This window comes from Anser cygnoides, chromosome 3 (genome assembly GCF_040182565.1).
Source record: "Anser cygnoides isolate HZ-2024a breed goose chromosome 3, Taihu_goose_T2T_genome, whole genome shotgun sequence".
Taxonomy (NCBI): Eukaryota; Metazoa; Chordata; class Aves; order Anseriformes; family Anatidae; genus Anser; species Anser cygnoides.
The window spans coordinates 24984316-25011654 of NC_089875.1; the positions used below are offsets into that span (position 1 = coordinate 24984316).

The following is a 27339-nucleotide window of genomic DNA, read 5'->3' on the forward strand; positions in this document are numbered from 1 at the left end:
CTGTGACAAGACAGATGGGAGAGCCCTCTGTGATGTCTGCCTAATCACCTGGGCCGTGCCTTTCGGCTCCTCTTGGGCTTTGTGCTTTCTGGGCAATCCCCTTATCGTCATGGCTAATAACAGCATTTAAGGGCTAATAATCTACTGTCAGGGCGGCCGCTGTTTATCAGTGATGCGAAGTACGTCTCCTGATTCACCTCACCGATGTCCAACCGCTTATTTATGAGAATGCTCTTTGACAGGAGAAACTGCGGGGAGCCTGGGTCTGCTTCCTGCTGTGAATCTCGGGTTGCTTCCAGGGGCTGCAAGGCAGCCCAGGGAGAGGCAGGCATTGGCAACCTCAAATACTCTGCTACGCAATCTGAATAAATTTTCAGAAATTATTCAATTTTTAATCTCTTGAGCTTTTACACTGAGCTGCTTCTCCACGCTCATGATGGCCGTAAATAATGATTTACATAATCTCATTCCTCCTTTTTATTTTTAGTACTTGACTCCAGGATGTGTGGCTTTAAAAACAAAAAAGGAACAAATGCCACCAATCAAATGTACAATAAAATCTATCCTTCTGACAACATTGTTAATTCAATTAACTTTGATTTGGCCTTCAAATGCCCCCTCTTACAGGGTTGTGCCTGATATATTTGGCCATTCAAGGAGTAAAGGAATAGCAGAATAGCAAATAACAAGCCAAGTGTCTTCCACTCAAAATTGTGTAAAAGGAAGTTCGGGCAAGAGGTGGGAGGCACTTGTGTGAGTGAGATTTGTAAATTGACAAAAGTTGATCAGAAGGAAGTTAGCAATTTAAAAATGTATCACTGCAATTATCGCTTATTGCCTCATCTCCACCTTTTGTGTGGGGCAAAAACTGAGTGCTCTCTGATCGTGTTCATGGAAATGATTACAGTAAATGAATGATATGTACTTAGTAAACTGGAGTTCTCAAATATTGATATCACTGGGAATAAAAATCCAACTTGCTTTGTCCTTCACCTTCAAGGAAAGATTTTGTCCAGTTTTCTAAGGAAACTACAGAGCCATTGTTATTCATAGCAGTTTAGCTGGTTGTGCACTGATTCATTTGTACCACTTCTGAGCACTAATTGTGTTGTTGATAATGAAAAATTGATGTCTGGAAATTACACAAGGACAAAGATGAGAAGAACCTCGTCCAACGAGACCAGCAATCCACAGATATGCTGCCCAATACATAACTTGTTTGCCAGTGATTTAGCAACTCAAGTTACTCAGTCTAGATGGATTTACAAGAAACTCTCAGGAATCAGATTTCTCAATAGAGCATAGACAAAAGTTTCCTTGAATATAGGACAAATCCTGTTAACACTATAGTAGGGTCAACACAGGACACAAACTCTTTGCTATAGTTCTATATTGGACTTCTGTTAAGACAAGGTAAGACATAATTTATGCTCAACAGAGGCAGTCAAGACTATGACTCATTTGTGCAACTCTAAAATATTAAAACTTCCAGGCCACTTCAATTACAAACTGGCAGGACATATAACCTGATACAGTGAAATATTTACCTGTGTTATCCAGACTGGCAGAGAAAGAATCCAATCATTGCAAAGAATGCTACTTGTGATTAATACTGTCATTATTTAGATTCTTTCTTTATTATTTTGACTACCTAGGAGTAGAAGGAGCTACAGTTGAGTGGGCATTTCTTCTGTTAAAATATGTTGGAGATGCCTGAAAGCTTTCTACCTTTTCTTCGAGAGTTTAAGCCTTTGAAGTATTTGCGTTCATGCAAGCAACTGCTACTCTGAAGAGGGATGATGTGGAAGATAAGAGACCAGACAAGCTTATACTTCTGTAATAGCAAAGATAAAAGATAAATAAGTTTTCAATCAGTTGAGTTTCATTAATATAAGATATTTGATTGTATTTGCTAAATAAACTGTTAACACCTTATTCCCCCACCCCCTCAACACTTGACTACCTTGAGATCCTTCTCAGATTCTCATTTGGAATTGAAGTGTAGTTGATGATCAACTCCAATGCAACAGGAATTAGAATCAGGAATAAAGTTTGAATTTTTAAGCACTTCTAAATTGCTAAAACTAGAATCTTGTTTATAATCACCTGTTTTAATCTATCTGGTAGAAATTTCTGGAGTCTACTTGCTCTTGCCTTTTTTTTTTTTTTTTTAAATGACCGATATCATTGTATCATCAATTCATATTTTGATTCTTGTGTTTATGTCGGCAGCTCTGTTGAATTCTGTTTGCAGAATAACAGTGTACTTGAGTGGACTTAGCCCAGAACAGAGTGCATGCAAATGTCTGTATATGTGAAACTGTAGACTAGCCAGAAAAATCTGAGTATTCCAGCTCATGTTTCCCTGCATAATGAAGTTACTGACTAGCTGGGATCAGATTATATAAAAGGCTTCTTTGGCTTATATATAATACCTAGGTTCACATTAGCTGTTTTTAATTGGCAATTCATATTGTTTGTCTTGCATGATGAAAGCATACAAAGAGCTGCTCATTTGTATACACTGTGGTGACCTTTGTTAGAAACCCTGTAGGATTTTTATAACCATTCAAGTGAAATTAAACGTGAACCAGATCAGCTGTTACAGGCTTGGTAGGATCTCAGCAACATAGCTCACAGGATGAAGAGTGCTGTGAACAAGGACGCAGAGACCTAGAAAGAAATGGTTATTAGAGATTCTACTGAAAAGCGGTGATAATACGGGAGACAGACACCCTTTGACTACAATATATTTCTTTTCTACAACACTCGATGCTTTCCTATCAGAATAGAATGTTAATCCATTGTATTTAGTATTTTATATTCTGCATGGACATTTCATATTTTGTATGGATATTTCTTTTATTACCTGTTTTATAAAGACAGTGACCAGAGACAGCGTGAGCAAGTCAGTATTTTCATCTTTACGTATTGTTCATAAAGTCAAGTAGTGGTATGCACATGGTCATTCAAATATACCTACCTAGTGATTCCTTCTGTCATTCTCAAATTATCTTTGCAAAAATTGTGATATTTCAGATTTTGTCAGAGAGAAGGAAGAGCAGAGGGAGGAGGGAAATAATGTGCACTCGTGTGGTGGGTTACCAGGTGGAGATCACCCTCGCTGCTTTACATCTACCTGACCAGGCTGCGTCAATGGCTGCCTTCTTCCTTGTTCGCTCTTCACTGAGAAAATGCGGTGGCCAGGAGTGAGTGTTAAGGCAGTTGGCAGCATAACGAATAGCAGAGATGTGAGTGCATTTCCTCAGCTGGAATGTGAGCCTTCCTTGCCATAGACTGGGACATGTGTACCTTCTGCTTGCTTGCAGTCCTAGCTGCTGCCCCTGCCATCTAACCGAGCAGAGCCCAGGGAATGCTGTTGTGGCCTCAGCTAATGAGTTGTTTCTTTTCCTCCCCCCCCCCCTTTTTTTTTTAAAGTTTTTCCTCCATGTGACCCTTTCCTGCTCCATCCTTAGTGGAGAAGTGATCAATATCTAAGGTATGTGGCAACTCCAATGCTCCCTCCACTTGGGGAGAGGAGTGACCACAGTAAGTGTATGTTACCGGGGCTGGAATGTGCAATAGTTTGCATACCCCAAATTGCTGGCCTCCACCTCAGCCTGAGACAGCACCGACTGATGTGGGACTGCAAGGTGTTAAAGCCTCAGTTTCCATTCCTCCCTGCCTTCAGGAAAAGAGGCAGATTATGACACATGGTAGGTGCTCCTGCAGATCCCTGTGCCCAAGACACTTCTCTAGGCAGGGTTGCTCCTGACTGGGCTGTCCCAGGGTGAGCTCCCCACAGCCAAGCAGGCACCAACTTAGTTCTCCACTGCTCACGCTAGAGAACACGAGCGAGCTGTACCAAACCCAGTACAATTTGTTCTTCAACTGCTGGATTTTATTTTTATGTTTCTCTCTAGCAGTTGGCTTCAACAAGGGTCTAACTCCAGTGCCCCCTGAGTATCAATAATGGGAAAGAGGATGCCAGGCTGCTTTCTGGAGGCAACAGTCTCCTGGAAGACACAAGTACAGAGAAGAGAACATTGAATAGTATGTTAAATACCCAGGCCTACCCTCTTCTGAATCTTCCTGCTCCCCCAGCATAGCGCTGGTTTGATCCTTACTTACCGTTTGCCCATCAAGACACATTTTATGGCAAGATATCTTCATACTTTTTTCATGTTCCTGCCCTGACTGGAACTTTCAGCTTTTCTGTAGCTTTTTGGCCTAAAAGGTTTGAATTAATGTCTTCCCTTTAGATAGATGCTGCTATTTAGAAATGTTATCTAAAAGACATGCAATTAAATCTTGACCTCAATTAAGTCAGTACAAAGTTCTCGCAGCTCATTGTGATAAGCAGTTACGGTTCTATGATATTGCATTTGCTGTGATGTATAATTTTACCACTCAGCATTAACACAAGGCATATTTTGTTTGATAATTTTTCAGAGCCTCAACACATTAGCCTGTTTCCTGTTCTCCTCCCCCACAAAATCTAATTATAGTGGCTTTCACTGCTGTTTTCAGTCTTGACAATTATTAGTGGAAGCAAGCAGAAAGACTTGAGTTATACCAATAACCAGACTTCTCATTTATTAGTCTCATAGTTTCATTTATATATATGACATATATATGCACACATTTCACCTCAAAGCTGGGGTTGTATCCTCATCTGAACTACCTGGTGAGTGTCCTGGGGTAAGTGCACCACAGATACGATGTCCTGCTCAAGTATGCTCTTGGCCCAGGATGTGATCTTCTGCTTCCTCCTTCTCTGGGCTCTTTTGGGCCCAGCTTCCCTTTTAATTCTTGGGGCTCGAGAGTGCTGAGAGGTGAGAGCTGGGACCCTAGCGAAAGTGTGGTATTTGAGACAGTAGGTATAAAACACTGTTTTTAGGCTAGATTAGCCATGTGGGGTTAAAAAAGTGTGTCCAGAGCAGCTCAGAGAAACAGGGAGTATTGAGGGCAGATAAGGGAATAAGGGATAACTGTTTAGCAAATGCTAGAAAAGCATTTTTCTTTTCCCCTTGCATCTGTTTTGTGTAGGAAAAGTCTTTCATTTGGAGTGTGGTTTTTCTGTTCATTCATCTTTTTTTTTTTTCCTCATAAAATATGATAAGTGAATAAATCTAAGCAAAAGTAGCATTACAGTTGTGTCTCAATCATTTTGAAATCTTTGTTTCCCTTTGCCTTTTTGTTATGAGCTTTAGGCTGATCAAATCAAGCTATGTAATCCCCCGTGGTCTGGCTGGATTCACCCGTGCCATTAGGACTGCTTTTCTTAGCCACAGTTAACAATGGTGTAATGGATTTTATAACATTTTATTAAGTTGAAAGGCATCAATAGCACCGATGAGAAACAATTGTGGTATTTTAGGAAGAACAATTTCCAGCATTTATTGCACATGCCAACCTGCAGACCTTTTGGGCAGCACTTTACTCTATGGCATGAAATATGAAGTATTTGCCCATTATAGACATGTTTGTTGTGTGGCACAGACTTGAGGAAAGTAGTCTTGGAGTCCTGTAGTAAGAAGTATATAAAAGCATTACTTTCATCTTTAGATTAAAATTCTTCATCTGATGACTGTTGCATAAGCCTTTGCTGCTGGTTAGTCTAAATCAGGAAAAAGTGGTCTAGCTTGGATTTGGTGGTGATGCCAGTCGTACAATGCGACAGTTGTAACATAGCCTCCTCCCTTTGTCCTCCTCTGATTCACATTGGGTCTGTCCCTAGATTAGATCAATAAGCTTAATGTGAAAAGACAACTTAGATGCGTGAGGATTTTCTGGAATTCAACCTCCTGCATCTTAAAGCCTGAAGAGAAAAAGGTTATTTTTTAATGCTTAACTAATAGTGTTAATAGTCTGACTTAATTAATGATTACTGATTAACTAATGCCAACAGCAGCTGTAACTGAACTTTTCCAAGGAAATGATTAATTGCTGTTAGCAACAGACAACAGTATTCTACTAAATTCAGCAAAAAGGCAGCGATACTGTTTTTTAGCCATGCAACAATCAGGTAGTGAGACTGCAGAGGGTGTGGGTGAATGTAGCTTAGATGCAAATCATGATGCGACTTCTTCTTTTGGATTTCCCAGTGCAGGGCTATTTCTTCAGTCAGCTTCAGCTTGTTGTGCAAAAACTGTGTAACTGGCTTGCAGCATAGACATATTTATCATTACCCTAACTCGGCAACCAAGTCAAACATGGTCTTGAGGAAGCTAAGCAAAAGAGTTGCACATCTGTATATGGCACCATAAGACAAAAGGCTTGAATGCTGTGCTAGTTTGTGCTAAACCGGGAGAGGGAAGTTGAGTTTTGTTTTTATTTCTCTCTAGACCCCAGTCCTGACCAAATTTCACTGATGGTATTTATTCTACAACACCTACTTCCTAGAAATGCTCAGTGGACCTTGGATCAGGCCTGATCATTTTGTCCCCAGTGCTTCAGTCAGCTCAATTGGGATGGATCTTTGCACTTTGCACGGAGTTGTTTGAAGCCACTGGAATTCACATGAACAAATATACTCACTCCCCTGCAAAGGTGGCTGTCATTGTTATATTGGACTCTACTTTCTTTTTCAACTAGAAAAGTAACACTTTTCTGGAACATCAGTATTAATTTTAATGATAAGGTAATCCAACAAACATAGGAAGGATGAAGTGGTTAGAAAACCTCTTTAATTTTATAATAAGCTATCCATTGGGGGTAGGTATTTATATACAGTTCTCTTGTATTTGCGGTTTGATCTACAAACATTGACTGGATGTTGATAAGAGTTTACCAAAAAACAAGTCAGTCAGTCTGGTAAATGTTGACTTGAACTGAACTTGAATGGGTTTTTAAGAAAACAGGAGCTTAATCTGGTGACTGACCTCACAGCATGTGATCTTTACAGTCAGGGCCATGCAGTGCAATGCACAATCTGCCAGTACAGATGGACAAAAATATTTGAGATTAATTCAGTGCAGACAACTTCCCATTTTTCACTACATGTTTTCAAAATGGCTAATCGCAAAGCAGTACGATAATAGCTAGTAAGTGGTAGAGGAGTTCCATCTGCCTGAAGACAGGCTGGCTTTAGTTTTCCATTTGTACAATGACCGCATAAGCAAGCACTATGGGATTATAAAAATCTTGCAAAGTGTAAATTTATACGTAATCAGCATATCAAAATTGCCTGAAGTAATATGATTCTGTAGATATGATTGAACTAAATCAGTTTGTCGTGAATAAACAATTTCATAACCAAGACAGCACAGAGGTTAAAGATTCAGTAAGTGGTTGAGTGTAACTTTAGAGCTCCTTTCTTTCAAAAAAAAACAAAACAAACAAGCAAAAACAAAACACACCACCAACAAAAACCATCAGCTCAAACTTTCCGTGGTGATGGTAGTGTCAAAAGATGAAAAATGCCCGTGTAACTGAGATGCAAACCTAGCATTGCTCTTTACTTAAGCCACCCATTGACTGACAAACACAGTATGGCAGAAACACAGTATCTACAGTAACAAATTAAAGTGTTCCTCACTGACCATCTGGTTGCATAGTGGTGTATCTGTTATCCATCCTTAATAAGTAGTCTCAGTCAAAGTCTTCAGTTTAGTTTTAATGAGAAATTAAACACCTCAAAACATCTGAATAATTCAGCTCGTGGTGATGGATGTTGGTGTACGGAGAAATCTAGTGTTGTATGAGGTGGCACTGTAATAGTACAAACAACCATTTTCTTCCCATATGTATGCTTACTGCAATGTTGAGAGTCGCATCACAACGTGTACTTTGTGGAAGCAAAGGCACGGATCTGAGACTCAAGGCATTATCCCTCTATGGTTGATACTAAGTTCTTGCTCATTTATACCTTTATGAAAATTGTAGCCAGAAGTGAGAACTTTAAGTTAACTTGTGCTTCTTGGAGGAGATTGAAGCATCTGTTGAATGGTTTAGCTGTCTAAAACCTAACTTTTTTTGAGTGCTAACCTCTCCTTTTTTTTAAAAGGAGATACTGATTTGGCAACTGTGAAACAGGTTACAAGTAATCTTATCAGATCTCCTTGAGTTACAGAACATGTAGATGCAACAGGAGGCTAACGCTAGACCAAAACCAACAAAAAATATTCTGAAGGTGTTCTACATATTTTATGTAAAATATTGAGATGGAAAATCTGAGTGGCACTGCTGTAAAGGCTAACAAGCTGCTCTTAAGTGGAAAATTATGAAATTTACATATGGCTGATAGAAGAGAGGGATGATTACATCTGCTTCATGTTCTGCTATTCTTAACTAAGTGGCAAATTGTTCAAATGTGATTCATTTATTTTTTTTCACCTTTTTCACAAATGGTAAAGGACATGAACAAAGACAAGTGTGCTGTTCTCATGCAAAACTTTTCATGCCAAACTTCTTGACAGTGTTTGGGTTTGATCTTGCTATGCTATAGAAACAGTACGTACATTCAGATGTGAATCTACCCAAACCCTTTTAGGAGACCAGGGTAGCCTTCACTGAAGCGTCATGTGGCTTGGGCCCCCTCTGTAGCTTACAGTTAGTCTTGTTAGATTCTTTGTAGTAAAAGTAGTACAGGTGTTGGTTATCACACCTGTTTTTGTAATACAAAGGTAATGTGACCAAAACCCTTTTTTGCTTGTTTGTTAAAAAAAAAAAAAGAAAAATCATAAATAACTGAGCACTTCTAAATTTTAGAACATTACCTCCACCTAAAGAAATTTACAAACTATCATTTTCTATGTGTTTGTACTCATCAAATCTACTTTGGCACAGCCTTGGCCTCAGGAAACTATCGGTAAACACATGATAAACAAGAGTTATCTCTCAGGCGGGACTAAAACACATTCCTGTAGAGAGTGCCCAACTCTGATCAACAGGATCAGGAACAGGTATGATCAACAGGAGGAATACCATTTGTTGCCTCAGGTCCGAGTTGCTCAACTGCTTGGAGCAGTGGTGATCCAACAGATGAGTCCGATCAGCAGTGCAGGGCAGGGAGTGTTGTATCCTTGCTCTTGAGATTTCTCACTGCATAAAGAAAATCCCTTTTGCTGCAGGACTCGCTAGACAGAATGATGGGATTGTAGCCAGAGCCAGCAATAGATGTGAGTGGTCCTCTCTTTTCCCTAGTAGCACACTTGATAATTTGTACTTGTACTCATTTAGCGTAGCTGTGTCTTCCATGTCAGATGGCCTCCTTGGCTGTGGCTCCTCTTGTTCTCCTCAGAAGCCGTGGGTAGAATTTTAATTTTTACTTTATGTTGGACAGAATTTTAAGCATCACACTTGAATGGGAAGTGAAGGGATGTTTCCTCGCTGGATCCAGAAGTTGTTCTGTCTGTGCCTAACTATATGAAATTCCCTGAAGTAAAATTACAGATGCAATGTACCCACTTATAAAATGTTTTCTTGAATTCATTTAAGTTTACAAAAACATTGGAAGAAAATATCAACTCAAAGACATATGTAATATTCAGTTTTGCCTAATATTTAGTGAATCATGATTAATATATATAATATATATATTTAAACTCAAGCAACATGACATCGATATGTGACCACCATTTCTATGTACTCTAAAGGAATACCTTCTGTTTTTCAGTCTCTCATATCCTAGCGATAGCCTTTTGATTTCTTTGGGCTATTTAGTTGTGGTTTTATATGGTTTGTTTAAAACCAGGAAGTCTTCCTTGCCACCTTCTCCAGAAAAAATACAAATGCCCCTAGAACAACTTAAGGCCTTAACTTGGCAGCCTGCAGTCTTGTCAGAACACTGTCTGAGGTCTGATGTAAACTCAAGATAGTAGAGAGGGGGGGAAAAAAGTGTGCATTTATCATAAGCCTGAAATTTTGGACACCCTTGTGACACATTTTCTCTGAGGCCTATAATTTTTTAATGCAAAAAAACTTAGGCTCTCATCCAAGAGCTTAAAATATTGGAGAAACGAGCAAAAATGACAATGCTGTATGATAGAACTGTAGGAGCTGGCAAGGCAGGCATGCCTGCAGCTTGGCTCATCTTGAGGGATGTAACAGGTACTAAAGCCATTGGCACAATTTACTCCATTTTAGTGGCTCCTTCGTATTACCCTGAACTGTCCCTAGGCAGAGGTGCCCCTAGGAGAAGATGACCTTTCAGTGAAAGCTGCTTTTATTTGCAGATAGGCTGGTGGTATTTACTTCCTGGGGAAAAATCAGAAAAGGAAAATGGCCGTTCTGTTTTGTTTTCATTTTGTGTGCGAGTCTTCAAAAGGAACTCGTGCATCTTAAAAGATAATTGAAAGTGGGGCTTTTAAAAAGGGTGGCCTTACCACTGGATCAGTAAGAGAAAGGACGTAAGACCCTCTTGCCACTGAAGATCAAGGGACTTTAACAAGCATAATTTCCCCCATTCCCCCTGAGGTGCAGCTCGTAGAGGTGGAGCAACAGACTGCCCTTTAAGAATTGACTTGGAGCACAGCGGTGGTTTTACCTCTTTTACAGAGACCGGAATGGCAGTGAGTGTTGGAGAATACTATGGAAGGTTTAACAGATATTGTGGAAAAGAAATGAAATGTTCAATGTTCTGAGGATGGCAGTATGAAAACCCTCCAAACCAGGGTATTGTACACCCTGTAAAGCACCTTAGAATTGGAGGCTGCAAATTTAACTCTCTCCCTTTCAGGCCCACAGATTTTTTTTTTTCATTTTTTTTTTCTGTTTCTTTTCACTGCTTTCTTTCCTTACTGCAGCACATGGAAAACATAATTGCAAGGTTCTTGGTGTTTCTTTAAACTTTTATTTTTCCAAAATCCAATATCAACTACTCAGTTCACTTGAGATGCTTTCTAGAATTACGCTGCCTTGAGCATATGCCCTATTTTGTGTTGTGCATCTTCCAGCCGTCTGCACTCTGCACACGCTTCCATCTTTGTAGTTCCTCAATGTCAGTTTTGTCTACTTTTATCTTCACTCATGCTACTTTTTCAATAAAATTTATACTTCTTTTTTCAAGTAGTAATTTGCTCTGGGAGGTGGGAAACAGTAGTCGTTTCCTGCTCTGCGGAATTTCTGAGATTTCTCAGGCTGTTCCCTTGTCTCTGTAGCCTGTATGACAGGCCTTCATGATTTTTTAAAGGCAATTTTGGTTTTAGTGTCATCTGCACATGAATGCCTATTCCTAAGGCTTTTTTCTCAGGCCATATGGCATCTGTGACTTCAGTTTGCTACAAGAAAAGCAAGCAGGGAGAACTGATTGAATCTGGTCAAGACAAAGGAGCAGCTTTTTATTTCCCAGCCTTGGACCTGGACGGAGGTTCAAAAGCATTCCAAAACTTTCTGTTTTTGAATTCCAGAAACACATCTTTAAGTCTATTTGGTGTTTACAGCTTTGAACCTGGATTTCATTATGCCTCTGTGACATGCGGCCTGCCTGAACGTCTGCAGCGCATTCTCTCCTCGCAGCTATGCTTGGAGGCAGCTCTAACGTGACGGCAACGTTGCAATGCAAATGCCTGCCCTCGAATGGTAGCGTGCGAGAATCACGGCGGCCAGGGACTTCTTGAAGGGTACCCAGGGACAAAAAAAAAAACAAAAACACGTTATCTTCTGCAAAAGTCTCTCAAGGGGTTAATGAGTAAAATCTGACTTGCATCTTGTAGCCAGATACCGTGATTAAACCCAGCCTGGTGAATTCAGAACCTTGCAGGCTGTGCAGCTTGCCTGCGGTCATTTATAGGCTGGTTGGGGTAACTTCTTAACATAACTCTCTGAGTGTAACAGATGTGTTTGTGTATTACTGTATAACACTCCCACTGCCATAACAACATGTTTTTTCCTTCTTATAGGCAGGAATAAGGCTAACCTTTTTCTCTTTTTTTTGTCCGTAGGTTTTCTTGGCGGTTGTGGGAGACACTTCCAGTAGTGAATTATCTGCTCCAGCTATGCCTGACATCATTTAACCACCTAATATTACCAGTGTCGGTATCTGTATATTTCTAACAGTTAATAAGCACATTAAAACATGTTTTTCCAGTGATCAGTATCGACATCTTTGTCAGTATCGTCTGCTGGGCTGAGAAGCCATAGTTACAGTGAGTTGTTTAGTTGAAAAATGTGTAAACTGCAGAGAAATGGTTAAAAAGGCCACGAATCAAGAGTTGCTTATATTAATCTTTACTCCTTTTTAAATGACAAATTACACATTAAGAAAACTCACAATCTCTTAGAAATTATGAGGAATTGCCTCGAGGAATTGAATTTAAAACAAGAAAAAGAAGAAAGAAAAACCACAACAAGCCTGTTGTGAAACTGCAGAGCTTCAGCGTTAACAGTTATCAACCAAATGAAAAAAGTTCACTGCTGCTTAGTTGTTTTTTTTTTTTCTTTTCCCTTTTTTATTTACAGTAACGGCACATACATGCACAAAGGTGTTACTTTATAACAGGAAAGTTTCTTCAGAGCCCCAGACTGGATGACAGGCACCTCGGGATCTGTAAGGGCTGTTTCCTTGAGTGAGCTTCCTACAACATGGGTTGCCCACATGAAGGCCAGGAAATGAGGACTAAGGGTGGGTCTTTGCTACTAGCTCTTTCAGCAAAATGTTAAACCACAGCTTCCTAAGCTTTAAGGCCGTCGTGCTGACAAAGAATGCTTTGTATGCCTGCTTCCCCATGTGCAATTCCTTTCAGCTGTATAAATTACCTAATTGGTTAGTTGTCTAACATAAATTCTGCGGACTCTCTCATTTTGAAGCACCATATATCAGGATTTTATTACAAATTGTGCAGTGAATAAAACAGAACAAAAAGAGCAACCACATTTTATATGAAAAACATGAATTACAATTCATTTTTATTTTGGAATAATATACAAACAAGGCTTCATTTTGCTGTTGAGATGTAAAAATTAAAACGTAACTGTAATTATTACCTAACAGTTGTCCTTTGTCTTTAGGAGTTTGGACTGAAATTTTGCTGAGAGTAAACTCAAGTATATGCTCTGAGTTGTTTGCATGTGATAAAACAGAAAAAAACCCAAGTCCTACGGAAGTTGATAACACTTCAGAACAGCTAAAGTTGACTCCATAATGATTACTGAGTGCACTGTCAGATTTAACCTAGTAATAAAAATAACATAGCAAAACACCCAGAGTTGGAACCGCTTATGCAAGACTCGTCCTTTTTGTCAAGAAGGTCAGCAATTTTGTTTTGTTTTGCTCAAATAGAACATGATGGCATTATTTGGTTGTTTGTGTTTTAAAATTCTGAAATGAGATTTATCTGCAATAACAACTTTGTTTTCTCCCTGGAGTGGAGGTTTGGATTTAATTTCATTGATGGTACAGTCATCTCTGAAGACTCGGTGTCTGGGAAACGGTGGACTAGCATTACACATAGTATGGTTTTTATGTGAAAGCGATATGTTTTTCAGTCTAAATATTACCGTTTGAAAATATTATTTTTCAGTGCAAAAGATGTTCTAGCACACCTCCTTCTTGAGGTACATTTATTTATTTATTTATTTATTCCAGTCTGTGTCTGTTCCCTGAGAATCAAGCCAAGTTAAAATTACGTGCACAAACCATTCAGCTCAGCTGAAGCATTACAATGTTTGAACTAAGCTGAGGAAACTGGGCCTGGTCAGTCTGGAGATGGCTGAAGGAGCGCACCAGTGGGAGACGGGAGCAGATTTTTTGCCAGACGTGCACAGTGAAAGGACAGAGGATTGCAGCAAGGGACGCTCCTGTTTCGTGGAAGGCAACACTCCTCCCTTTGCATGGAACAGTTTGTGAGGAGGGTGCTGCGGAGTCTCCAGCGCTGGGGCCCGGCCTGCAGAGCCTGCCCTGGTGGGGAGCAGGGTCTTGGGCCCGCTGTTGCTGTGACAGCCCCTGGGGACGGCTGCGGCGCTTTCCTAGAGGAAGCAGGGGACGGATGAGAGAAAAAGCTGGAGATTTTGATCAATACGACGCACGCCCTGTGCGCCTATGTATGTAGAGCCAGCACAACACACCGCGTTGCTGCTGTCCTTGGCAGGACCGATGGCACCGAGCCCTGCCAAGCCAGACCGTGAGGTGCAGGCTCCCGTCTCCCACACCGGCCCCCTTTCCCTCACCCCCCCGTACCTAAACCCGCTGCCAGGGCTCGCGAAACCCCTTCCCCTCCCTCGGGGGGCCGCGTGCCGGGGGGCCGGGGGCCGAGCGGCGCCCGCCCGCCCCCAACAGGTGCAGGGGGCTCCCCGCGCCCGGCCGCGCGGGGCCGGCGAGGGCAGCACCGGCACGGGCAGGAGCGGGCGCGGGTGCCGAGGCCCGGCTCGGGAGAACCGAGGTGATCCCGCGGTCTGCGCCTGCCCGCCCGGCCCGCCGCTCCCGCCTCCCCGCCGCCCGCCCCCTGTCTCTCCCTCTCCCTCTCTCTCTCTCCCCGCAGGCTGAGCGGCGCTGCCGCGGCCGAGCCCGCCGCCTCCGGCTCCATGAGCCGCCGCCAGCTGCCGGCCGGGACTGCCGCCACCGCCACCGGGCCCAGCTCCCCCAGCCCCGCCGCCGCTTCCGCCGCCGCCCCGCCGCCCTGCCGGAGGTGAGGCCCCGCCGGCGGGGCCCGGCTCCGCTCGGCAGCGCCGGGCCGGGCCGGGCAGGGCAGGGAGAGGCCGCCCGTGACCTTCGCGGGGAGGGGGGGGAAGATGGAGGGCGGCCGGGGGCCGGGGTCCCGGCCCCGGCGGGGAGGGAGGCGGGGAGGGCGGCGGGGAGGCTGCCGCCGCCGGGCGGAGCTGGGGAGCTGCCCCTGGCAGCGGGGGTGGCCGGGCGGCGAGGAGCCTCCCGCTGCCCCGGCCCTGCCCGGAGCCTTCACCTGTGCCCCCTCTTTCCTCTCCCCCAGGACGGTCCCGCTGTGAAGAGGATGGCCGTGACTTTCGAGCAGGCCCAGCGGGTGGGCTATACCTTGCTGAAAGCACTCCTCAGGTTCGCTTTTATGGTCGCCAATAACCTGGTTGCTATCCCGTCCTACGTCTTGTATTTAATTGTGCTGCAGCCGCTCCGAGTGTTGGATAGTAAGCTCTTCTGGTATATCGAAGGAGTGTTATTTAAATGGCTTTTAGCTATGGTGGCTTCCTGGGGCTGGTGGGCAGGATACACAGGTAAGCACATCTTATTAACTACACAATGTACGAATATTAAGCTGTCGACAAGTATGATAACGCAGATGTTTTAGTGTGGGGGTGTGCAGGGGAATAGCTAAACGTAGTGGGCATGGGGGGGTGTTTCTCTTTCAGGTGCCGTATACGGATGCATTGTATTTCTGCATAGAGATGCTGAGCGTACCAAAATGTTTTTTAAACCGTAGTTACAAATTTATTGTGCGTTAAACAATAGAGTTTCTCAATCAATACTTTGTGTTATCAGAAACAATGCTTTTTGGCATTATGTGTCTTGATCGGTTTGGTTTAGTATTACATGAAAGAGGCACGTCTATTCAAAACAGTGTTGATTTGTACTGTGAATATAGCTGCTAGAGCCAAACTCTGAGTGTGAACAAACTTCCTTTGTAAAGTGCATGCATCTCTAAATCATCTCCACTTAAAACTGTCAGGACACAAAGCTAAGAAGTTTGGCATGAAGGTCATCTCAAAAGAATAGGTCTTCTGGTCCTTGAAACAGCAACTGTCTTCTCTGCTGCCTGAGAAGGGAGGGAAACAGAAGCAACCTTTTTCACAGAAATAGCGATGCCTGGTGTTTCTTGATTATATGGCTCTTCATTTACTGTTAGCAAAGCTAATTACAGAACCTGTAGGTTTTTTCCCCCCCTCTGCATGCTTGCTTTGCAGTGATTATTGAACTTATTTTTACTTGTTAGTATTCATAGGCTGATCAAGATGAAGGACTGAACTGAAATATTAAGGAAAGCTCTAGTCTTGTCCTTGAATACACTGATTTTCATCCTGGCTACTGCACTTTCTGCAAGAAAACAGCCGTCAGATCTTTGTATGTGCTTAGACCTTGGAAAGGGGAGGAAATGAATCTACTGAGTGCAAAATATGAACAGCCCTCCTAAAATTCTTTCCCTCTCTTCTGCCCAGGCTGCATCCGCAGGTCTTGTCCATGTAAACAAGGAAAAAAAGGAATGGCAACACACAGCTCTGGAGTCTGGTCAGACTCCCGATTAGTCAGAATGTCAGTATTGACCCAGACGGAGCGCTTTTTGTTAGGCTACAAGAGCTGAAGCCTCTGTGATAATATGCCTTTTGGTACCCTGTCATGTGCCTTTCCGAGATGCACAAAGTTTCTGTGGATACTCTAGGTGAGCTTCCAGTTCTTCTTAAGGAGATGGTGGCAGCAGCAAGCTAGATTCTGGTCTGTCGGGCTAGAACTGTCGCAGCGTTGCACTGCTTCGAAATTGCCTTGCCTGGTACAGCTCAAGCTTTTCCAGATATGCTGTTTTAAAAATCTTTTTATATGTTTATATTTGCTCATTAAAAGAAGTCCACATAGTATTTGCAGTGGCAGGTACATTTTTAAAAGTCTGCTTTATGCCTTTAAGCAAAAAGTCCTTCCGGAAGGGAGGGTTAATTTTCAAGGTGTTGTGTGTATTATTATTAATTGGAAATGGGAAAGTTCATGGGCATAATGGGAACGTTAAACTCGTACAGCATATGACCCTGAGGATACGCTGCGTATATTGAACATGCTAGTTAAAATTCAAGCCGTTGTCCCATGACGATACGGTTGTCAATTTTGAAGGCAGTTTCTTTGGGACAGTTTTACTGCTGACTGCAGAACTGTGTGGTTTCTTTTGCCTATTGCTTGGAAAGTGGTCTTAGCATGATCTGCATATCGTAGAGACTTCCTGAAGCATCTGTTCATTGGTGTTGCTGCTGTATCTTGACGATTTGAAATCCTTTGTTTTGCAGTCTTGAAATGTCCTAGTATGTTTATGTGACGTATCATTTACAAACAGCTACACAGAAGTGTTTGCTGGGATGATGTATGGGTAAGGAGGCCCTTCTCTTCGCTTCTCACTATAAAGCATGGCTTTTGACTTGGGGAGGATTTTAAGCAAGCGCTAGTACGAAGTCTCAGTTTGAATATATTTTCTTATTTGGTATGAAGACATGAACATGTTTTATGCTGAAAGCTACAAAATAGCAAAAATAGCTTGTTTCTTTGTCCTTCCTTCCTTTACCCTCATCAGTGTTCGGTACCACACCCAGAACAGACCTGGAAAGGACAGGATACCTTGCTGGCTGCAGTACATGTAGACGGGGTAAATTTGTGCGTCTGTTTCCAGATGGGTAGATTTATAAAAGGTTGTTGCTGTGGTCCCCTCTTCATATAGAGTATGACATACATTAATTCAGGACTGAAATACTACTTTATTAGAGCTGGTGCCTAAGACTTACAGTGGTGTATCTGAAAGAGACATCGCTCTAGAACTTTTCTGTTTTCAATTCCAAGACTAAGCCAAAGATAAGCTGCAATATATTCCATCTTCGTGAAAGTAAACAGAAGATCATAGGTATGTATGGGTTCATCCAGAAGATTAAGGATTTTTCTTTTTTTGGTGTGGTGGAGTGGTTGGTGAGTTGGATTTTTTTATTTTTTTTTTCCTCTCAGTTCAGAGGGTTGCCAGCTAAATAAGTTTACCTGTCTTTTAATTGGAGGTAATGTTATGTTTTGCTTGCGTTGTAGGTGTGTTTCTATTTTTATTTTTTACTTATTTTTTCCCCTTCCAGGCTTGGGTCATCTGTTGAGTAAGAAGTGACATTAAACTATAATTAGGGACTTAAACTCAGCCTGCAAGCTAGATTCAGGGCAGACTTTTTTTTTTTTTAATCCCCCATGTAAGTTTGTATGTAATATGTAGGAGACAGCTCAACACCGAATGAAGAAAATATGGCGAGTGTTAGTTTTTCCTTCTGGGCTTTGCTCTTGTTGCATAATTGTTGGTACACTTCATTGAATCACGCTGGAACAGCTGAGGAAAACTCATGAACTAGGTCTGCCCTTCTCCTCCCCACCCCCGCATAAACCTGTACTTTTGTGCTAGGATCCCAGAGGATTTGTTAGAGAAAAGTGCATGATCTGTGTCTCTAATCTGTGCTTTTTGATAAACGTAGGTGTCTCTGTTTGCCAATGCACTTGATCTTACGTAAAGAGGTAGTGGATAACTGGACTAGCAAAATAGGGAAAGGAATGGGAAGAGAGGTTGTCAAGATCCTTCCGCTTTCCCTAATTTTTCCTTTTAAGTTGAAAATATGAGAGAGAACTTGGAACTTTGATTTTTCAAGGGCAGAGGATGATATGTTGTTCCCATGAACTTTATAGTATTTAAGAAAGGGAAAACTGAGTATCTTCTTATGAAGAATGTTCAGATACCTAACGGTGTTATTTGATTTTTAGCTGTTTTCAGAAAGACCTTCTTGGAACTCTTGTAAGCCATTTTTTTGAAGGCTTTTTGTGTAAATGTATTGCCCTTGCAGGAGCAGTTCAGTTAGGGCACTCAGAATCTGCGTATTAGTGTGGTTTGAAAGGCACCTTTGAGTAACACTTCTCAATATTTTTCCTGCATTTGTTGGAAGACGCAGCCTGAAAGAAAGTGAACTTGAGAATGCTTGATCTTTTGTTGGCAAGTACCTTTCTTCTATGCTATAATTTGTCATTTAACATACAAGTAGAACAGAAGCCCCTAAATAGTACAGCAGATGTAATGGGAGGGAGATGGAGCATATCTGCAGAGGTGAATTTCTGATGAGTTCCTGCTCACCTACAAAACTCCTTTTAAAGCAGCCATCTTCTAAATTGGAACTTCTTCGGGTCAGTAGCTACTACTGAGTTAAGTTTAATATCCCTGTGTCTAATCAAATCTCTAAAAATAGTTGGGGCTGGGAGAATTAAACCTCGCTTGGCTTAAAAATGCTTAGATGCACTGTTTTCTTGTCTTCTCCTGCCATCTATGCAGCACTTATCATTAGCCGGTGATATTGCTGTTGCAGAATTGCAATTATAAGTCTCCACGATAGTCATCAGCAGTCCTGATAATCGTGATGCTGATCTCATGCTTCATTCCTCTCTGCTCAGCTCAGTCCTGCTCGGGGAGTAGCACCGTGTGCCTCGCCCTTACCCGTGGCGACGAGGAGCTGGCGATGGGCAAGTGTCCTCCGTCTGCAGCAGTGCTTCTGCCTCTCAGGGCCCCAGGGGAGAGGCACGTCGCATGGGGTCAGTCTCGGAGGGGCTTTGCATCAGAGTGGTGCTTGCAGCATTTTGTACTCCAGCGGTGAAGAAGGTAGAGGGTAACTCGGTGCTACCTTCCATTTCAGCCTCTTGCCAGCACACACAAAGTCTCTCGATAAAGTTGGACAGGTTGGTGAAAGGAAGAGTGATAAACCTCGGCCACCATGCAGAAAGCATCTTAGTGGCGTGAGGATGCTTGCTGGTATCGTGATGCAGGTAAAAAGCTGAACTAATCAAATGGCATTGCCTGTTACCGTTCTGTACCAGCTAGCAAGGACGTTTAAGTAGTATCTAAGAATATTCTGTTTTTGTCAAACGAGGAGAGTTTTTGTTTCCTCCCTTTTGATTATTCAGCCAACAAGAGTAAAACTGAGATTTGGGTTTTCAGTTGTCTCTCCCCTCAAGTAATTTGAAATCTATTGTAAGACACTTACGTAAAATCAAGTAGTGACCAGTATTTAACTTCTTCTGTATAACTTGTTCAGCAATCACTCTTTTCATTTTTTTCCCTAATTCAAAACATTCTTTGTTTCATCAGTCAACAGACTCAACTCCTTAAACCCTTTACAAATGAGAATGTTTTGGTAAGACCCAGGTGGGGTTCTGATAACATTTCACTGGCACAGGCCAAGCGTGCTGTCAGCGCCGCTTGGCATGGCGAGGGCCCCTCTTGTCAGGCAGGAAGTGCAACACGAGTTGGAAAACAGCAGATGAGATAAAAGTACGTTTTTGGCACCAAATAAGGCAGGGGGTGTTATTTCAGGAGACATATCTATGCATTGAGCCCTGCCATTGTCTTCTACCCCATTTTGTTCCTGCAGTATGATTTCTAATTGGTAATATTTGGGGATTGTTCACCACTGCGAGGACTGCACAGTTGGCTGGGGGAAATAGTCGTGTTTTTGAGTTGTGGAAATGAAGAAAAGAGATTGTTCTTGCTTTGTGGTTTTGTCTGAATGTGCGACGATACCTGATGTGCCTCGATGGATTTGGAAAGCAACGTACCAGGCAGAGACTGACGTTGGGCTTCTAGGCAGTCCCTGACTTGAGTGCAGCTCTCCCCGATGTGTCTAACTTCTGCGTAGGCTAGGGTTAGAACAAGCTGGGATCTTTGAATTTATGTTGTAAGAGGAAGTTTGTGTGTAACTAGTGAGCTGCCTTGATAAGGAAAGGTCGGAGTTGAATGAGTGAGGGACATTGGAGCTGGTTCTGCTGCGGCCTCAGAGCAAAGGCTCATTGTGTCTTTGCGTAAGAGGCGGTGAGCAGTACAGTGAACTCACTGTCCCCTTCTTTGTGCAAGGGATGTGTGTGTTTGTAAAGGGTGCTATGTAGTGACCCTTGACCTATTTTAATCACATCTAAAATCACACCAGGAAATTCCCATCTCGCCTTTTTGCAACACGGGCTTTGCCATATTTCTTGCTTTGTACTTCATCTAGTGTCAGCAGCGTGTCAAAAGCAGTAATGCTCATCTTTTATTTTCCTATTGTATCATTTAACTATAAGTGGTCATTCTGAAAGATTAGCTATTGAAATGCTCTCAAAATTTTATTTTTAGAAAGCTACTGCCTGCTGGCACAGAACTTAAAGCACAAGCACATGCTGTTATTTTTTTGCTAGCAGTATTTGTGTTGTTTGTTGCTATTTGCTTCCTCTTTTTGAAGGTGGGTTAGTCTATGCTCCTGCATTTCACCTGATCTGGATAAAACAGTATGTTGCAAGCATACCAAATCTGTCAGGTAGACCTAAGGAAAGTAAGACTGGAGTTATTGAGGAGCACTCGTACAGAAAGGTGTGAAGGGGAAATTACTTACTCTGGGAATGCCTGTGGAATGCTTCTGAACTGGAGTTCCATTCCTGCTTACGGCCAAGATTTCTATTTTTAGGACATGTTTTCATCCCTCCTAGTTCTGGGCCTGACATTGTTTTTAGTGTATCTATTCATGCTAGTCATCTTACTTCTCCCTTCATTGCTGGTTAAATGCCTGGAAGGATATGACTAAGAATACCTGAGAGATGTCTCTCCGTTCTCTGTACCTTCTTTTTTTTTTTTTTTTTCCTTGATGGTAGGGTTTTAGGAACCACGTGAAGTAATTGTAGGAAAGGTTTTGTCCAGCTCTGGTTTGGAGGAGGAACAGAATCTTAGGGCATTGAACTCTTTATGCGCCAATTCTCTGCAGCATGTGTGAAGGGGGATTTGGAATATGTCAGGGATAATGCCTTGATGCCAGAGATGTGATTTCTCCTTCTCACGTGTGTTTAGTATAACTGCATTAAAGCAAAAAAAAAAATAAAATCTTAGAGCTTTTCAAGAAAACTAGAGAAAACAATTGTATGACAGGAATAAAACCTATTTTTCTCTGTCATTTTGTTCTGAGAAATTACTTTTTTAGAATGCAGCTCAAACGAATAGATGTATTACTTTCCCTTTCTCTGTTGGGTGTGTGAGGGACGGAGAAGCCTTGCCAAAGGTTAGTTTGGCAAGGTTTTAAGCCGTTGAAAACAGGACTTTAAAAATTGAAGAGTTGTGCAACCTTAATTAGACAGGGCAGTTAGTAAATCCTTTATGGAATATAAGCTTAGCGGTGTAACTTTCCGGCGTGAACTGAGCCAAAATACAGCTCCAAGATATGTAATCTGCTTGTGTTTATTACAGCGGAATATAAACTAATGCTTAAGATGACACGTCAAATGCAGGATTGCGTAGGCACGTAATTGCACTGCTCTTGCAGTTGCCACGCTGGAGATAATAGTCCATCCATTCGTATGTGCAATTACCGAAATAAATAAGACCAACATGTTTGCATTCCTAAAAATGCTCCATGACACCAGTGAGGGATTTTGCATACAAGGCTGTATCTTTTCTCCCCACAAGCATTTCGAGCAGGGAGTGCCCCTGAAGAAGGCCGGTCCCAGGCTTTCAGTCTCAGGGTTGCACCACTGCGTCAGTGTTATCGCCAAGTACTGCAATGATTGTGTGGTGATCTGCATCACAGCCCTGAGCCACGCTAAAAACTCCCCACCGCCTTTCTCGCTGGAGTACTGACGGACAAACCCCACCAGGTCCCTAAACCAGTTCACTGTACAGGTGGGGCGAAAGAAGATGGGAGCAGACAGCAAAGGCAAAGAGGAACTGCATCTTTCGGTGGCACAGCCAGCTTTGCCGTAGTCGTTGAACTACTGCACGTGGCCCCAGTTCGAGAGAGCAGTCCTGTGCTGGACAGGGCTCCGGTATGTGGTCGAGGTGTCACTGAGGTGAACTTCTTCACCTCCTTCTGCTGTCTTGTGAAGCGATTATTGTTATTTGGGCTGTAAAAGTGCCTTTTGCAAAGTTGCTTTAGAGAAGAAAATCAAACATAGGGTGAGATCGAGGGGCTATCATGAACTGAGAACGGGTTGATTAGGGAATAAAAAGGCCAGTGTTCGTTTTAATGAAAGCTTAGCAGTGGGGTTCCTCGGAAGTTTTGTATACTTGGCTGTTTGAGTTTGTCAGCTGCAGAGACAATTGTAAAGAACTTTGAAAGTAGCTAAGCTATATGAATAGCCAACAAATTGCAGAAGTTGTTCAGTGTTGAACAGTCCAAAATAATGAACATTTAAGCAAAGTAGCAACTTAGGAAAGAGGTCAGTATCACGATGGAGAGCTTAGGGAAAATTTTGGCTCAATGCATGACTGCATGTTCTGTTATTACTCTCCTTGTTCTCTACATATTTTAATAAAAGTACTGGCTTCACGCTTTGCTGTTCTTGTCTCAGTTATTTTAAAGCTATTTGAGAATTAAGAAGGGGCTCTATGAGGGTCAACAGTTTTATTAACGCAAGCTGAAATCAAATGAGAACCATTTCATTCACGGCTAAACTTGAATCAGAACTGAACTAGACAACTTTATGGTTCTTTTTCCTGGGGAGAATAACGTAGAAGAGATGCAATCTCCCCACCTGTATGTAAAAAAGAAGGGGACTTTAAATATCATTGGAAGGTAATAAATTTAAATCTTTTAAGATTTAATAAGTCAGCAGTGACGATTTTTTGGGTTTTATTTTCCTTATGGCTTTTCACAAATACTTACTTCGCAGGCTAGGTGGTGTCATACAATATGATCTCAAAACCTTCTAAAAGGAATTGTCCCTGTGTAAGGGATCTAATAGTTTAAGCTAGTTTAGAGTGTCACTACCTTTGTAATATAAGTAAAGGAGGAGAGGAAGGATTAACAGCTTTATTACTGCTTCTCACTTATGTAGAACTAAAAGTAGAAAGTGTTCTGCAAGCCAGGGCCAGCGTGCTGCTGTCTGAGAGGACGCGGGTTCTGGAAAGTTGAATCGGTAGGACAATAACATAATGCTTGTGGGGGTGTGTTTTTTTGGTGGCAAAAGGGAGGATTTTGACTGACTGTGTCTTTTTTTTGGTCATCCTGTTTATTTAGTTTCATTTGTTTTCTAGCATCCTGACATTCCAAGCATGTGCAGTTTCTGTGAATGTCTGTTGCGTCTGTGCTTGCTTGCCAGAATGGGGGGAAAAAACAACCACCAACCTTCAGAATATGTATTTTTGGTTAGTATAAGCATCAGTTATGTTTGAATGTGGTATTTGGGATAGGCCATTGAACACCTTTTTGATGTAATTTGGTGACTTGGTTAATTTATCATACATGTAGATAAATGTTTTTAGTGTTTGTAGTATAGTTTCCTTTTGGGATTAAGCCCCTTGTTTAACAGCTCTTCTTTTTGTCATCCCTCCCACATTTCTGATTTGCCTCCTCACAAATTTGTCTGCAGTTGACCAGATGGTTCAGAGAGAATGATGTTCTCGGGAGTTTTGTGAAAACTGGCAGCTGAGCAGAGAAGAGAGAGACCCGAGCCAGTGCCTCAGCTGAGGGCAGAGCAGGCGGAATTTGGCCATCGTCTATCTCGCGGGACATCAGCTGCACTGCCAGCTAGTGCATAGGTGCTTCTGGGTTTGTCCCACCGCTGGCATATCTTGTCCAGCACGTTGTGGGAAAGGAGGTTAGGCAACAAATCTTTGGGAAACGAGGCTTTGTTACTTTTGCAGCTTCCAGAACAACTCGTTAATCTGGCAGCGGCAGATGGCGTCACATGCAGCGTCCTTTCCTCTGGAACATGTTTAGTTCACCTCGTTTATCATGGCCTTTTAGATCCCAAAGGTATACATGGGTAGCTGTTTAGTGTTAATATAAGGAAAAGAATAAGGTGGTAAAAGAACTTAAAGTATTGTGGGTTTAAGACTTTCTACTCACTTTGTTGTGTATATACATATATATATAAAAGAGTTGGCATAGCATCTCTAAAAGGAAGGCGTGAAGGACGTCAGCCCAACTGCAGCTCTTGGGGCAGAGCAGTGATGCTTCGATTACCGCAGGCAGGGCAGAGCCAGAGGAAGTCAGTCAGAAATCTGACCCAGGGTTACGTGGAAACATGAGGCTTGAGGTGCATTTGAGAGTGTTTGAAGAGACCTGGGAGGGAGCAACCGTGTGGGCGGTGAGCAGCGTGACGATCTGTCAAGCAGGGCTCTGTACCGTCACGCAGCATGCGTGAAGGCACCGCATTAGTAAGGTGACCTCTTGAAATTTGTACCTGTCTGGTCTATTTTGATATGCATAAATACATATAGATGGCCTGGCAAAACTCCAGGTCTGGTAGCTGCCAGCTTTCTTTCCAAATGCATTCGTTTCATTTGGATAACGTACCCATTTTTATTTCCTGCGCTTGCCTCTGGCATCAAATTCAGTTTTTGTTCCTCCTAGCAACAGCTTTTACTTGGAAACAAATATAACCATAGTCTGTGTATGTGCTGATACACCATACACCAAACACAAGACATTTAGTTTACATTTGTAAAAGGGTTTTCAGATGAAGGTATGGTTAATGTGAATGTCTGTTAAGCCTCTTGCATGCATTGGATTACATGAAAAACTAATGGAGGAGTATTTTCAGTATTGGAGATTTCTATTCGTGTCACCAAATCTAGCACTTTGGTCTCCTAACCCAATAATATGGGAAGGGAGTGGTACAACAGCAAAGTCTTTATCCAGATAGTTCTGTTGCCTTGGATATATTTAAAGGATCATCTGATGCCCACCTTGGGCTTTGAAGTTTAACGAGACTTCTGTAGGCTGAAAGAAGCACTTCCATGAGAGAAAACATTGAAGTACCTTTTTATTTTTTTTTCCCCATTATTGCTCCCATTCTTTGCACATATTTTAACAGCCTACTGAAACTTAAGAACTAAATTGCACTGCTGAGTTCATCTAACCACGAGTGGTGTCACAGTGCGTCACCAAAGGCAGGCTAATTTGGGTGGCTGGCGGTAAGGAACAAGCTATTCCAGGTGGCACACTCCTTCCTTTTTCAGTCCCATTACCACCCTTTTCTGATGCAAAAGCAATGTCTGGTTGCTCACTAGGTTTGTTTCGAGGCAGGGTTTCTTTGAGCAAATCGTGGAGGGTTTAGTTGGATAGGTAGAGTTTGATGTTTGAATGTATTGACCAAACTCTTACGCTGTGCAAGTGCTAGACTTTTGTGGCTGAATAAACTTATTTTTGCCCACTTTTTTGCCCACATTTTTGATCATTTGTCAGAGGAAAGAGTAATTTGTGAAACTTGCATCATGTGCTTCCTGAGTAAGTAAAGATGCTTGTAGCCACAGGATATGACAAGTTACCTATCAAGTACTGTTGATACACACGGCCTTAGGAGTGTTCACATTAATCATTTAATTGTAAAGTGGAATGTTGAGATTTGCAATGTCTGTTTGTATTTGTGGCATGTTTGCTGTGTTTGAAATTGAGAAGCCTGTTTTTACGGTCTCTTTCACAACTTTGTTGTTCGATCCCTTTACTTGTGCTCTCCAGAGAAGCTGCTCTACAGTGAAGTACTGGTTTTAATTGATGTATTTGGAAGTTTGTTCTTTTTTTTTTTTCCCACACAACATTTGTCTGCTGTCATTTTTAGCATGTGTTCCCAACGTTTAGAAGAACTTTCTGATCTGAGACATGTGGATTTTTTTATTTATTTACTTAGGAGTAAGAAGAGAGATATGAAGAGAAGCCTCAATTACTGTCATTGCAGAGACATACTTCAAAATTGGGATTTACTGGGTATTTCTTTGAAAGGTACATTGAATATTAGTCTGTGTGCTGAGAACGAAGGGTAGATATTAGAGCCAGCTATTCAGAGTGTTGGAATAAGTTTGTTGGAGACTATAAAAAGTACTACTGAAACTCCTGGTAAGACTCACCTGCAAATCCAAGGTATTTTTTGCAGTTAGCAGGTATAAGAGGATTATTTGTTTTGTAATACTAACAGATGCCAGAGAGCTAAACTTTTTTAAAAATTAGGAACAGTACACTTTTTGCTGCTGCTTTGAGGTCCATCAGCTAGAATAATGAGAGTGAGGCTGCCTTTCCTTCTAATCACTTCATTTGTGACAGCCTGAGAGCGCCACAACGTCTCTTCTGATTTTATGGTAATGGACTTCTGCTTACTGGCAACCTGAAGCGTGGCTACACGCTTATTTCTTAAGAGTCGCTGAACTGCTATAGGATAATATGGGGTAAATTTAAATATGTTTACATATTTAACTTGGATCATTTGCTGCATCGTGCCAGCAAAAGTACTAGCGTAAGTTTCCAACTAAAATGACTTATATATACTTTCCAGCGTGCTTCTCAAAGCTATTTGTGGCCTTTTGTTCTTAACAGTGGGCCTTGCATAAACATAGAACTGAATATAGGAATTTGATGTTATGTTAATCTGTATCATTAACTTTTTATTGTTTTATGATTAGTTTACTTTTATTACATTTGTGGTAACAGAATATCTTATTTCCCTGGGCCTTTGTAAAATCCATTCATTGAAAGAACGAGCATAGTATCTCAAAAGCCCAGGGGGAAATGTTTGTAGTTCTTGTTCATGTTCTAACTTCTTTGTTTTAGACTGTTTGTAGCATGGGTGAAAAGTTTAATAAAGCCCTTGAAACCCAATAGTGCAAACATTTAAGGCTTCCAAAAGCCTTCCAAACCTTAAAGGTTTGTCCTTGTGCTTCCTTGCATCTGTATCCAGTTATTTCTTGATTCTTTGCACGCCTTTCATTGTTAAGTTTTGCCCTC

At 41.9% G+C, this 27339-nt stretch overlaps 3 protein-coding genes across 13 annotated transcripts in view; 2 read left to right on the top strand and 1 right to left on the bottom strand.

Annotated features, from left to right (window-relative positions):
• The window catches only part of INTS7 (integrator complex subunit 7), a 42904-nt gene extending 29884 nt beyond the window's left edge, over nt 1–13020 (top strand). For 4 of the 8 annotated variants that reach the window (XM_066993718.1, XM_066993721.1, XM_066993722.1 and 1 more), the window contains exons 21-22: nt 11886–12565; nt 12952–13020. The gene's annotated coding sequence lies outside the window, so the exon portion shown is untranslated. The remainder of the gene's footprint in view (nt 1–11885; nt 12566–12951) is intronic. The other 4 variants (XM_066993720.1, XM_066993723.1, XM_066993725.1 and 1 more) reach the window with 2 other exon arrangements.
• A 562-nt stretch (nt 13021–13582) lies between these two features.
• LOC125182031 (serine/arginine repetitive matrix protein 3-like) lies at nt 13583–14858 on the bottom strand. Its single transcript, XM_066993732.1, has 2 exons — nt 14120–14858; nt 13583–13908 (listed from the first exon to the last, which is right to left on the bottom strand). The coding sequence occupies exons 1-2, from the start codon at nt 14463–14465 to the stop codon at nt 13583–13585; spliced, it is 672 nt and encodes a 223-aa protein (XP_066849833.1). The 5' UTR covers nt 14466–14858.
• Nucleotides 14433–27339, top strand: part of LPGAT1 (lysophosphatidylglycerol acyltransferase 1) — a 66134-nt gene continuing 53227 nt past the window's right edge. The window contains exons 1-2 of one of the 4 annotated variants that reach the window (XM_066993727.1): nt 14433–14567; nt 14865–15123. In XM_066993727.1, the coding sequence (XP_066849828.1) occupies nt 14886–15123 (238 nt within the window). In that variant the 5' untranslated portion in view covers nt 14433–14567; nt 14865–14885. Of the gene's footprint in view, nt 14568–14864; nt 15124–15283; nt 15968–16062; nt 16284–17826; nt 19199–27339 lie in introns of those variants that run through there. The other 3 variants (XM_066993729.1, XM_066993730.1, XM_066993728.1) reach the window with 3 other exon arrangements.